General features: G+C 29.9%; 1 protein-coding gene across 3 annotated transcripts in view; it reads right to left on the bottom strand.

Moving 5' to 3' along the window:
• The window catches only part of trol (terribly reduced optic lobes), a 278511-nt gene that overhangs the window by 185319 nt on the left and 77884 nt on the right, over window positions 1–15308 (bottom strand). For all 3 annotated transcript variants that reach the window (XM_088266065.1, XM_088266064.1, XM_088266063.1), the window contains exon 2: window positions 946–1096. In XM_088266065.1, the coding sequence (XP_088122191.1) occupies window positions 946–1096 (151 nt within the window). The remainder of the gene's footprint in view (window positions 1–945; window positions 1097–15308) is intronic.

The following is a 15308-nucleotide window of genomic DNA, read 5'->3' on the forward strand; positions in this document are numbered from 1 at the left end:
AAGTTAATTCCGAAACAATAAAAAAAACTATTACTTAATTTTTCTTTTCGTACTGTCTTATTACACAATTGAACTTAAAATCAATACAAATCTACACATACAACGGCTCCATCTTTACAAAATTCACGTGTATTAAAACTCCAACCAACATACATAAGAAATAATACAACAGGGCATGTTGTTTGTGTACTTTTTTATAATACAAATTGATGTTCATTGGACAGAATGGTGAACGTTGTATTATACGAGTGTCAGGTCGAAAGCCCTGGAATGTTCAAAATTCCAGCTTTCCATTGTAAAAAATAAAATATGCTTCGGTTGAGAATCCAAAAATATACTCCAATATAAATACAATGTTAGCCAATTATAAATACAATGTTGAACATTGCGTTCTCAAGCAGATGAAAAATTGAGAAAAAATCAATTATCTTAATTTTTGAGTACATTTGCCGACACAAACTATATTTGCTAACTGACCTTACTAGCATGTTTTCCACAAAAAAAGTATTTATATTATATTAGTGTTTATATTTAACAATAATATCGATTTTCAATTCAAACCCTTATCCGCACACCAATGGTGCATAAGGCACTACATTATACAAACACAGTGTTATCTTGATGGTTAACACATGAAGGAAAGGTGATCAGCCCTCCGCGTCAGGTACCAGTCCAGGGTAATATTGAATAAATATTAGAGTGAAAAAATCACCTATATTTATTTGACCCCCTGGGAATCGAACCCGAGACCTCCAGAACGGTAGCCGAGCGTGCTGACCATTATACTACGGAGGCGGACCGTGATACGTGCAACAAAATTTTACTGTAGGTATTTAAATTTTGTTTTAATATATTTCCTGGAGACAGTTTGTGGACTCCATATGCTCCACCTAGGGAGCGGATGTGGTTTATTATTTATTATTATAGGTAAATGGTACTACTTACAATCCAATAAACCTCCGAAAATTTGATTCTTTAGCCTCTGTATCTTTCCTCCAAAACCAAGGTCTTCTACTTGTATTGGGATATCGTCTATGTCATTCTCTAAAAATCTTTTCGGGCCATCATTTTCAAATACTAAGTCTGTGTCTTCACCCTGAAATAAAACATATGATATCATTAATACAGTTGTTTGTTTGCAAAAAATCCTTGATACATCCTTGAAAATTATTTTCATTTGTTAGGTCGATGATAAATTTACAAGTCTATCGGTAATATTCTTATTAAAATATAAAGAGAAGTAAAGGAAATATGAAGCTTTAAACTTTAGATATTTTAATAAAACGAAAAACGGACACCGCTACACGTCATAAAATTTTACGTCATTGGGTATTATGGGGCGTATCCCTTTATGTATCTGCTTTATAGAGCTGTAATAGTAGTAGTGTGGATTCGTTTCAGTGACGTCATTCGTTACCAACTTACGAAAACAACGTTTTTACGAAGGCGAATTTTGCAAACGAAAGTGAGGAATGAAAATCTCGATTATATCGGCTGTTATAAACACAAAACGAGTCTTACACAATCCTATATAGGTTGAGAATTTCAAATAATATATTCCTCCCGAGTTATAATACCCTGTTTAAAAAAATAAGAATACTCAATTCATATCGAATCCAAGTCATGAATTGAGTAGATAAACGAGTCGCAACCATAAATAAATAGGGATGATGTAATATGAAATGCATTGATCCAATAAAAATTTTAAACATCTCCGCTACAAGACGAAAGAGATATCACACTTTAAGACGGCACGTTCCTACAAGTATGGACAGCAAATCTCCATTACATGATTGCGGGGTTTGTTTTTCACCACAGACAAGGGTAGGGTGGGGTCGGGAAGCCTATGCTGCGGCGGAGGATGGGAGGGGGTGGTGTAGCGACCGAAGGGTGTTTAGGATGCTGTTAAGGTGAAATTTTATTCACATTGTTCACGAAGCTTATGCGACTGCATTAAAAGGGTTTCCAACCAATTACGTGAAAAGCTACTTGAGGAAAGTTGCTTTGTAGCTGTCTCGGGTTCCTTCCCGCGGAGCATATCATCACAAATTTACATACATTTACAATTCGCACCTTTTGGTCCGACTGATACTTTGCCTACTTATCAATACGAGTTAATGAACAAGTTGCGCGTAATTTGAAACATAAAAATCTAGATTATTTGATCAGCTTTATAGTTACATTTATCCAGTAATACTGTTACTTAATTCATCAATTAACATGCTGGCATTTTTTACATTCACACTAATTACCGTTGCGTAAACTCAGTTGCCAAACAGTCTTATTTTGTCAGTAGTTGATCCCATAGTGATACTGCGCCTAATGCCTTCGCGATATAATGAAACAAGCGGAAACAAGTTGTCCGCGAAACGATTGTGAAGCGGCCCTTACTTCTAGGGAGGAATAGTTCCTAAAGGATACCGCGGTGTTCCCAGCGGAATACTAAACGCCACCATGGTATTAGCGAACCAAAAAATACACAATCAGGACCGCCACAAGTTATTTTGCAAATTCAGAGATTCTCACGAGTCACGCGGTTTCGCTGCTGTTATTCTAGGTGTTGTTTGTTGTGTAAACCATTTATTTTGTAACCAAATAACTTGTTTATATTTTGGCAAAATATGGAATAAAAGAATGTTTTTATTTACATATATATATATACATATATATATATATATATATATATATATATATATATATATATATATATATATATATATATATATATATATATATATATATATATATATATATGTAATAAAATAACTAGGTACTTACCTAAACATTTTATTAAGTACTTACAAAATAGTACCTACATATACAGTTCTACCACCAGATGTCGCATGCGTCGCTCACAATAAAACAAAAGACTTCCGATAATATTATTAACTGTCAGAATCAGATAGATAGATAGATAGATAGATAGATATAAAAATTATTATAAAGATAAATTAAGAATAAACTTTAATTACAAAGCAACACATTGTTTATTTTATTATTATACACCCACTTTACATATTATTTACACTTAATTTTCAAAAGGAAAATATTACCACGTTATAAAACGACAATTTTGTTAATCAAAAATAAAGAGACAAAATTTAAAAAAAATGGATACTGCTCCTCAAACATTAGAAAACTTACTAGAAAAATTAATACAAAATGCTCAGGTAAGCAAACATCAAAATTTAAAAGATATTTCAGAGATGTTCATCATTCAAAAATTTACAAGCAAAAATCCTAATGCAAACCAGTGGATGGATATTTTTGAAAAAGAATGTACACGTTTTGAGGTGACAACGGATGAGAAAAAAATTGAAATATTAAGATTGTTTATGGATAAAAGTTGTGAAGATTGGTACAGTTCGATGATGATAAAATTTTCCATGAACTCAGAATGGATAGTATGGAAAAACAACTTTTGTAAAACATTTACAAACAAGGGATGGAACCATGTAATGTTTGCATTATCTTTTAAATATAACGACGGTTCCTTGTTAGACTATGCCATAAGGAAGGAAAAACTTTTGTTGGAGATGAGAAGAACGATCGACATGGGTACCTTAGTAGATCTTATTGTGGCTGGTTTACCAGAATTTATAATTAATAAGATTGATAGAGAAAAATTAGAAGATACAGTCGATTTATTCAATGAAGTAAAAAAACACGAAAACGCTGTAAATAAAAAAAGGTTTTCGGATCAAAGAAGATATGGAAATCTAAGAACTAGTGGTAAAATTAAAGATAAAAGTCCATGTAAGATTTGTGAAAAATTAAATAAGGGAACTCGATATCACCCTGAAGTAACGTGCTGGTTTAGAACAAAGGAGGATGATAAGTTTAATAATAAAAATACTATCAGACATGTAAACAATTCAGTTATAGAAGCTAAGTTAAACGAAACCGATCAAAAAAACGAATAGTAACACCATTAATAAATGTCAAACTATTACTAAATGATCAAATTGAAATATTTGGAATTTACGATTCAGGTTCAAATGTTTCTCTAATAAATTCTAAGTTATTAAAACTAAAAGGAAAAGGAAACAATATGAATGAAGCAGATTTAGTAACAATTAATGGTGTTAAAAAGACAAACGGTTTGACGACTTTGAAAATAAAAATATTTGAATTGGAAAAAAACGTTGATGTATATATTATTGATGAAGAAAATTTCAAATATGATTTTTTGATAGGATTAGATATGATAAAAAAATTTAAACTAATCCAAAATGAAGACTTAAAAATAACACAAAGACAATGCTTGAAAAATTAAAATAAAAAGAAAGTAGAAAAAATTTCTACAAAATATAAAATTAAAAATAGTGAATTTAAAAATACAGAAAATAACAACAGCAAGGAATGCAAAATAAATTATAATGAACATGTAAAAGAAGAAGATTTTGAAATAAAAATAAATCATTTAAATCAATTTCAAAAATCTAAAATAAATGAACTGATTTGCAAATATAAATCCGTTTTTGCAAAAGATAAATATGATATCGGCACTGTTAGTGGATACGAAGCGAGGATAGACTTACTAGTAGACAGATATTGCAGTAAGAGGCCTTACAGATGTACTGTAGAAGATAAAAAGGAGATAGAAAAACAAATTGCAAAATTACTGGATAATAAGCTAATAGAAGAATCCTACAGTCCATTTGCTGCACCTGTTACATTGGCATTTAAAAAAGAGGAAAACAAAAAATCCAGACTGTGTATAGATTTCAGAGACTTGAATAAAATAGTAGTGCCTCAAGCTCAACCATTTCCTTTAATTGAAGACCTAATGATAAAGACCAGGAATTGCAATTTTTTTTCAACACTAGATATAAACTCAGCGTTTTGGTCTATTCCTTTACGAATCGAAGACAGAAAAAAGACGGGATTTGTTACACAAGAAGGACATTTCCAATGGACTTGCCTACCATTTGGATTGAAGACCTCACCAGCAATTTTTCAAAGGATACTAGGTAACATATTAAGAAAGTATAAACTTACTGATTTCACCGTTAATTACATAGATGATATTCTTATATTGTCTAAAACTTTTGCTGAGCACATTAAACATCTAACACAGTTGCTGGAAGCGATCGAAACGGAAGGTTTCAGGTTAAAATTTACAAAATGCGCATTTGCGTCAGACTTGGTAAAATATCTAGGTCATATAATTCAAAATAATTCAATAAAACCAGTAAAGGATAATTTGATTTCAATAAAGAATTTTCCTGTTCCAAAAACGATAAAAAATGTAAGACAATTTCTGGGGAAAATAAACTTTTACCATGAATACATACCAAAGAGTGCAATAATACTAGATCCATTGCATAACTTACTAAGGAAAAATCAAAAATTTATTTGGTGTGATAAATGCCAAAAAGCATTTGAAATAACAAAAAGCATGCTTTGCTCACAGCCCGTTCTAGAAATTTTTGATCAGGATTTACCAATCAACATTTATACCGATGCTTCTTTAGAAGGTGTTGGGGCCATTTTGAAACAAAAGCAGCCCGATGGTAGAGAAAAACCAGTGGCATACTTTTCAAAAAAACTAAATGAAGCCCAGAAGAAAAAAAAAGCAATATATTTAGAATGTTTAGCAATTAAGGAAGCAGTAAGATACTGGCAATACTGGTTAATAGGTAAATCATTTACGGTTTATTCAGATCACAAACCTTTGGAAAATATGAATCTGAAATCTAGGACCGATGAAGAGTTAGGTGATTTAACATATTATTTATCGCAATATGAATTTGAAATAAAATATAATCCAGGAAAGAAGAATTTAGAAGCAGATTGTCTAAGCAGGAATCCAGTATTAGAATCGAGTGAAAATGCAGATGAACAATTAAAAGTTGTAAATTTGGTTAAATTGGAAGATATTTTAAGAGATCAGAATAAAAATGAAAGAATTCAACAGAAAAAAAACAAATGGATTGAAAAAAACAATGTCTATTTTAAAAAGGTCAAGAAAAAAGAAAAAATTATTCTTTCAGAACCGTTTAGCATCGAAATCATAAAAGACATACATGAAAACCTATGCCATATTGGAATTGGACAAATGCAAAAGACTATTAGTCCACATTACACAGCCAAAAATTTGACGAAAAACATAAAAACAATTTGTAGAAATTGTGAAATTTGTATTAAAAATAAATCAAGAGGACAAAAGAAATTTGGATTTATGTCTCATCTAGGCCCGGCCACAAAGCCTTTTGAAATAATATCTTTAGACACAATTGGAGGTTTAGGAGGTTCAAGATCAACAAAAAAATATCTACATCTCTTAGTGGATCACTTTACAAGATACGCATTTATTTTAACCTCGAAAACTCAGAATGCAAATGATTTTATAAAACTAGTCATGAAAATAACAGAAACCGAGGATATTGGTATGCTTCTCACCGACCAATACCCAGGAATAAACTCGAAAGAATTCAAGGAATTCTTAAATGACAAGCAGATCCCAATAATCTTCACTGCAGTAAATGCACCATTCTCAAATGGCCTAAATGAAAGGCTGAATCAAACATTGGTGAACAAAATCAGATGCAAAATAAATGAAAAAGGGAAGAGAAGAGCATGGACCACAATAGCTCAAGAATGTGTTAATAAATATAATAATACTAATCACTCAGTCACTGACTTTTCCCCAAGTTATCTTTTATATGGTACAGATGTAAATATTTTACCCAACGAATTAAAACAAGGAAAATCTAATAATGACTGGATTAGAGACAGGCAAATAGCGCTTGAAAATACAATAAAATCACATAATTACAATAAAACATTATTTGACAAAAATAGAATAGGCTGCGAATTCAACGTAGGAGACATGGTGTATGTGGAAAATGGAAACAAGCTAAACAGAAAAAAATTGGATGAACTAAAAATTGGACCTTATAAAATTATTGAAAAAATTTCTAACTCAATATACAGAATTGATACAGGTCACAAAAAAATAAAATCAAACCTTTATCATATCACTAAACTTATACCAGTCCCTTCACTACAAGAAGATGATCCGGAGGACGAGTGAAAATTTTACTATGAATTTTCTTCCCCAAGGGGGGAGATGTAATAAAATAACTAGGTACTTACCTAAACATTTTATTAAGTACTTACAAAATAGTACCTACATATACAGTTCTACCACCAGATGTCGCATGCGTCGCTCACAATAAAACAAAAGACTTCCGATAATATTATTAACTGTCAGAATCAGATAGATAGATAGATAGATAGATAGATATAAAAATTATTATAAAGATAAATTAAGAATAAACTTTAATTACAAAGCAACACATTGTTTATTTTATTATTATACACCCACTTTACATATTATTTACACTTAATTTTCAAAAGGAAAATATTACCACGTTATATATATATATATATATATATATATATATATAATATATATATCCTCTCATAACGAGTTATTTGCACAAAGCAGATATTTTTATTTGCGTTTTTCCAAATCTAAATTATATTCTGAGTTTTAACACTTCTTAATAATTTGCAAGTAATTTTATTTGGAAAACGATATATTTTTTTCTTTCGCATTAACGTATTGTCCATTGATTTGTAAGGGATAAAATGTTTCGATTAACGAGTGTTATTTAGATATATTATATATTCAAAGAGTTTATTTATTATTACACTTTATTTAATGTTTGCTGATTATAATTAAGTATGAAAATAAATAAATAAAGAACTACGATTACAATTAAAGCGTATATATTTTTTTTTTATTTTAACATGTTTTGATAATATTAAAATAAAAAAAATTGTAACGTGCACATACAATTTACAATAACTATATTTATAATTCATTTTTGGTATTAGATACGTCTGCTTTAATTCGTGACATCTTACTCTCTTTATAACCGCAAATTTTAACGCTATCTTTGTATTGTTTTATTTACGGATGAGCCAATAGATAATAAACTTTAGAACTGTAATAACATCTCCCAATACGAGAATAATTTACCGTCACACCTTAATTTACCAAATGTTTTTGGCTTGTTTAATGTACATGTATATGTAATACCTCAATTCAATTTCTAAATGTATGCACGTGTAAACAACTCAAAACAAGTAATTTGTTTGAGGCTGTATCAAGTAAGCATAAAATACTAAATTTTTACGCAGTGAAATACGAAAAATAATTATAATATATTTGTATTGGTTTTAAAGTATCAATAAATCGACATTCGAATCAAAATTATATAAATTTGTGGATTTAAAAAATGAATGAACGTAAAATTAAAACCATAAAATAAACAAATTATTTTAAAAATTATTTTTTATTGTTAAAGTATATTTAAAACACATATTGACGAGTCAGTATTAAAAGCAACAATGTCGTATGCATAAATATATACGTCAAATTATTGGGTCTTAAGAAGAACCTTAAAAAATGACATTTCACATAAAAATAAATATATTTGTTTAATATCATTTTATGATTCCACTTTGTACACAAAACTTAATATGCATACAGTATATATTTGTTTGATTATAAACGAGTAATTGATTGTTTAAGTCGTAAAAATACTCATTGAAATTACAACCGATTATAAAAGTTGTGACCCCGCATAATAACTATAATGGAGACTCATTGTTCATTGTCAGCATTAAAATTTGATCGTTATAAATGTCACTTTCGAAACAAGTGGTATACGATTTCATCATTCGTTATGTGGACGACTGTTTTATGGCCAAAATCAATTAGTCCCCAAAGTGGGAGATGGACATTTATCAGACTGAATTAAGCTGCAGTAAGTAGTAAGTATTATAAACAGGGTATAACATCAATTTTGTTGCCGATATTTTAATTTCATGTGACTATCCTTGGACGATGATTAATATTATCCTTAATTATTATGTACTATTATCCTTAATTATTATATAATACTCTCTTGGTGTAAGAAAAACTTAATATGGCTTTATCGGCTTAACTTTTTACGAATACATTGTTTGTCCTTGAATCATTTAGGTATTGCTTATTTATTTATATACTTTTAAAAATAATTGTTGAAAATATTTTTGAGTGAAAAACCACGACACGTACCTGATTTTACCAACAATTTTAAATGAAGGAATCGACAATTGAAAAATAAACACACTAATATCAACAAACTAACGAAGAAAGCTCAAATGTTGCTAATTGATTTCATATATAATTTTTTCTTAAATATAGTATCCTAACAATTGAGCATTTCGTTAATTTTAGCTTATAAAGAATCTATATTTATTTTAATGCAAATATACAAATTCGTTTTATTAAATATCAGAAAAATTAAAATAAAAAGTTAAACCACAAAAAAATTTTGGTTGACTACTTTTAGCAGACATTGACATGTATAATTAAATTTTATGAACTATTTACAATTAAACAACATAATAATGAATGAAGAATGCATTTTAAGTCATCACTTTGTGAACGTTACGTCATTTACAACATTATGGATGCTTTTTAAACAATTACCTTTGATATTAGTGTTCATTAAGTATTCCGATTTTATTATTGATCGGTCATTTTGATAAACTGATAAGATTCACAGCAATTATTTCAAGCTGTATATAAAAATAAATAACTCGGTTAAAAAATATTTCCTAGTTCTGGTCTGTGCAGTTTGTATGTACGACTCGTCTTCTCTAGATGGCCCTCTTATAGGCCAAATATTACAAGTTATTGCCGAGATGTGATACGCGCGGCTCGCGGGTTCCTACAGCGGGGGTAGACCGCACTTACTTGTACTGTGAACAAAACGCTTTCCTTAAACTTTTCTTATAACAACTCCACTCTTTTACAATTATATCCTTAATATTCAGCACATGGATCGCTTACACCTAATAGGGATTTCACAAATACTTTTCATTTATCATCTTATCCAGATTTTCATAAACGAACACTAGAGACTTTAGCGGTTATAAGTAGTCAGTGAATTCAATATGTAACATTCACAATTTACTTACCCAGTAAATAAATCAGGTATCTTTAGTGAAACAGATGGGATTCGTTTCTAAATATATCATGAATAAAAAGGTTAAAAACAAATACGTATAAACCATAAAATAGCCAAGGGTAAATTTTTCAAATTTGATAAAGTATGTTCCAGTTTTATTTTGAGAATTTTTATGAGAATTCATTATGGTACCTGCGATTATTATCACATTGCCATTATTTTAGTTAATATATTATTTGAATATTTGAAATTTTTTTAAAGGTTAAAAAAACTAATCATGGTTTTATATAATGTGCCGACTTTATTTTTATCCGACAAATATAATAAATTTTATATGGTGGATACCTCACACCATCTATTATAAATATCATCATTTAAACTAAATTATGTAATCCAATAAACAAAAAAAAGAATTTTTAAAATTGTAAAAGACGTATCATTTACAGGAATTGTAAAATAAGTTTAGAAATCAGTAGCGAAACTAATGAAAAAACATATATGTTTGTTAGAATATGTTGACTTTTTAAGAAACGGGTGAAAAATTATCGTCTTTGATTGGAACCCTAACTGACGTCAAATATTTTTTTCTTGGTTTCCTCTACCACCCCCCCTTAAATCCTTATCTGATCTTACTTCTTTGCCTTTCTTGCTTTTATCAATAAACAGTTTTTTTTTTTAATATATATATTTAATGTTATAATTATTTGTTTAATCGTATTGTTATTAACTGTCTATTACTAACCGACATAGTCAGACTGGAGTCTTATGATGTCGGTTACGAATAAACCCGGTTGCTGGTCAAATAATATTACATATGAACTTGTTATTTTATTATATAAAATGCAGTTCCGCCAACAAATATCAGTACAAAACTTAAAAGCACATAAATTGTGTACGAGAAAAAAGTAAATAATATACTCCTATAAGATTTCTTGTCCGCCTCCGTGGTGTAATGGTCAGCGTGCTTAGCTACCGTGCTGGAGGTCCCGGGTTCGATTCTTAGGGGGGGTGAAAATAAATATTAGAGATTTTACACTGTAATATTTATTTAATATTACCCTGGACTGGTTCCTGAGCGCAAGAGTGATCACCTTGCCTTCATATAAGTAATGATTAAGATAACACTGCGTCAATTCGATGCAGTGCCCTATGCACCATAAGGTGCGGGTAAGGGTTATAAGTAATAAGATTGTCATCAATATCCAAAGAATATTAAATAATGTAACCCATAACTGTTTGCCAACAGGTAACCCAATTTAACTTTAATTTTCAGTGGTATTATGTGAGTACTATTCTGTATTATTCTTACTAGGATACAGCTGTTTATGGCAATGGCGATACGCACTGTTTAAAAATGTATTATCGTATCCTGATTAAGTGAATCACTGACAAAGTGTGATTCCGTTATCAATATACTATTCAATGTTCCTCCACATCCGTAAACATCAAAAGGACATTGACACTCCAATTTTTATTTACAAAATATTAAGATGTATTAAAAATTAAGAATTTTTTATTTAAGTATTTTAGTCGAGATTCCTTCCCCTACTTGTAATTTTTTGTGCAAATTACTTTGAAGGTATACGAGTGCTTTCAAGACGGGTAATTTTATTATTATTATTTATTTTATCAGATACTGAATCATTCACTCTGCGGATGAAATGCCTATATTATAGGTGTCATTGCACATACGAGTATACAGGTTGAAAAAATTAATGCACTATGGGATATGTGAACGTTACACACGCGTAAAAAAGTTATCGTTAAACCCAGCCAAATGCCAGGTCATAAGCCCTGGAATTTTCATACTTCCATCTTCTTTCTCAATATAAAGATGAACGATAGATGTATCATATCAAGTTGAGACACCAATAAGAGAACATCTTAGATTTTGCCAGTCTAAAATTTGTGAACGAAAATTTTGACACTCACAAAATATGTGACAGCTGTTTCGTAAGTATTATGATTAGGGTATTATCAAGCTGTCGTATAAACAAGATACACGTATCCAAGAAAAACAAAACATAAATTCTGTTAAAGCACTGCGAAAGCAGTGTGTAATTTTTCTGGTTCAGGACATATGCACTATATCCCTAGTTGGCAATATTATAAAAAAAATATATAAAAAATACTGAAGTTTGCAATATTTCCGATAATATAGGTATATAGGTATAACAAACATATACAAACTCAATAAAGCTATTTTTTTAAATGGCTATTTGTGCCGTCTTAATAATGTTATCATAGTAAGCAACATTCTAAAATATTCATATAATTTTTTAATATTTTTATGAGCAAACTTAGCAATGAATAACGCTAAAATCATTTGATACTGTAGCATTCATTACAACTTGAGATTAAGGTATTAACCCTCATCATGATGTAAAGGATGTATTGGTGATACATTTATTATAATTTTGATCCTAAATAGTAATTTTATTTAGTTTTTTTTTCAAATGAATGCGTTGAAAGTAAAAAAAATATATTTTTTTTTCAGAAACTTCCTACGCTTGTGAGTGGCGAGCCAGGAAGGGCGCCGTTGATGTGATCAAAACCCGATCTTGTCAATATAAGCGCCTCCCCTCTCTGCCTACCCCTACCGCAACCCTGGTCAGGTACGGGGTACTGAGTGCTTCGTTTCTTTAATCATCTCTCCGCCTCAAAGTTTCTACACCCGCTAATGTAGAAGACGTGAATCTCATATTTTTAAAAGTGTCCTTTTAAACACCCTATCACCCCTTTCCTACCCTCTTCACGTCTTTACACTTACCCTCCCCGACGGACGGGCTCTATTAACCTATGTGGCCTTCCAGGCTACAACTTTAGAAAATGCTTTTTTTCTTATAATACAGATATTACATGTTTCATAATTAAAATATAACTTACAACATAGATTTATATTATCCACTGACACTTCGTGATGGAATTGCATTTTTAATTTATTATTAGATTAAAACCAATTATTAATTTAATTTATTATTAAATTAAAACCAGTCTGATGATGTCGGTAACGACGAAACCCGGTCGCTGGTCAAATAAAAAAGTGGAAAAGCTAAAAATATTGGTTTTAATCTAATAATAAATTATAACTTACAACATTTTGATTTCATTTCAAATCTGAATTATCTCCAATTATAGGAGTTATTTTTCACATTATTTTATGAGAGAAACAGAAACTCTTTTATAGTATGTGAAGTCCGAATTCTGGATTATAATCACATGCATGAGAAATGCCAGAAAATGTCATTTTCATTTTTATTATTTTAGCTTATAACGTGACCAGTTAATTTATTTACAACATTTTGAGTATGTTATAATAAAATAAATATTTGTATGCTATTTATCGTGGGTTGATGTTGTTTTCCTTCTTCTTACTGCACTAGTTGTATGTTGTATACTCTCTAAAGTGACTGAAATGAAAGCCGTTTTTTTTTATTAAAAAATATCATACTTTTCGCGAATATCATTTGGTAAGCGTGCATCAAACATATTTCGATCAAATTGTTTTTATAATATATGTTTATTGATAAATTTTTATATCTTTCCCCTGTCAAGTCACACTAATTGATTGATGATTGAGGTCTACATTAAAATGATCTTTAGCTTTTAAACTGTAATTGTATATAAAACAACATCTATATATGGATAGTTTTTAGTTGCGCCAACTCATAAAAACACGGTTTATTCAAAATCTTTTATCTTCTGTGATTTTTCTCTCTTTTTATCTCTATGATTGCGCCATCTGTTAACAACAATATAATAAAATAACAAGATTAAAAGTTAAAGTCTTGTTGTTAAGTTGTTGCTTAAATATAAATGGTTTAAAAAATTAGGGGATTCTTCATGAAATAGGGTGACCAGTAATGAGTTATGCAGAGCAATCGAAAAAGGTCCTAAAATATCTGACAAACCTGGATTTGGTAAGGGAGGAGTGCAAAGAGTGCCTTGGTCTGCAATTAAATACAATATAATCGTTGCAAAATTAGAATCCAAGATTCAAGCAAAGAAGTTTTAGAATACAACAATCCACTACCAATCTTTTGAAATGTACAGCTTACCAAACCAAAACTAATTTTAAATACTAATTGAGTGAATTAATTAAAATAACTTATATGAAATATTATTCTTTTGAATAGAGTAATCGATTAAGTTGGTAAATGTTATTCGATTATCTGATCTTTACTTTAGAATTTTTAGTTTTTTGTAATATGCGTTTGAAAAAAGATGTGTGTTTGGAAGCCGCCGGAAACCAATCCGCGCGTGTTTGTTTGTTAAATAAATAAGTTCAGAACTCGATATCGATTTTATTAAAATATATAGTAAAATCTCATTATAATTTTTTTGACGTACCTACTGTAAATTTAAATTTCAATGATTAATAATTATTTTACTTTTTATTGTTATGCAAATGTCAAACCGTAATAATTTTTTTATAATAACCTGATGATTTAATGATTATTCCGATACCACTAGTCATGAATAAGTATTTATTAAAGTGGTATTACACAAAGTGAACGATGAACGATAAGGAGAGTGTTTTATTACCATACCACAAAAGGTAAAAATACATTTTTTTAAATGTCTCTTGTCCCTATACTAAAGAGCCGAGAGCAGTGTAAATAAATACTTTATTATTTTATGGCAATTAGTAACAAATAAGATAGTCGTGCAATTTCAAATTAATTAAATTAGCTGCACCAAGTTTGTCCAGTATTGCAGAATGGAAGCACTGAACATTTCTCGTGAAGTTTCTAATATTGAGTATGGGGAATGGTTACACTTAGATGTAGCATATATATTTTCCATGGACTTTTCATCCTTCATTAATCATAATGAATATGAAAATATATACATGGATGACAGCTATGGATCGGAGATTTCTTTGTAGCACGTTTGTTATGTTTGTTAAGTATTTAAAAAAAATTAAGGAGCATCGTGGACCAAATTAAGAAAGGTGTGTTGAATATTTTAGCTTGGCGCTGTATAGCTGCCGGCCGAAGCTGCTCCATAAGTTTAAATATATTCCCTCGGATATTTGCATCTTAAGTACGCAATTTTTTGCATATTTGGGGTCAGATTAGGAATCGAAATAATCGGCGGGTATGTATGAAGAGATGCATGAACGTGGAAGAGGCGAAGAATCTTTGCAACGATAAAGTGGTGTGGCGTTCTATTCTATATGCCTACCCATGCGGGAAATAAGTTGGTTTTAAGGAATATCCATAAAAATCATTAATATTATGTACTTTTATGAATATAGTGATATTATTAAACATGCGTATATAAAGATAAAAATATACATGATATTCAAAGTGCACGATTATACAATTTTTG

This window comes from Brachycentrus maculatus, unplaced genomic scaffold (genome assembly GCF_059751285.1).
Source record: "Brachycentrus maculatus isolate JH-2025_06_01 unplaced genomic scaffold, ASM5975128v1 h1tg000261l, whole genome shotgun sequence".
Lineage (NCBI taxonomy): Eukaryota > Metazoa > Arthropoda > Insecta > Trichoptera > Brachycentridae > Brachycentrus > Brachycentrus maculatus.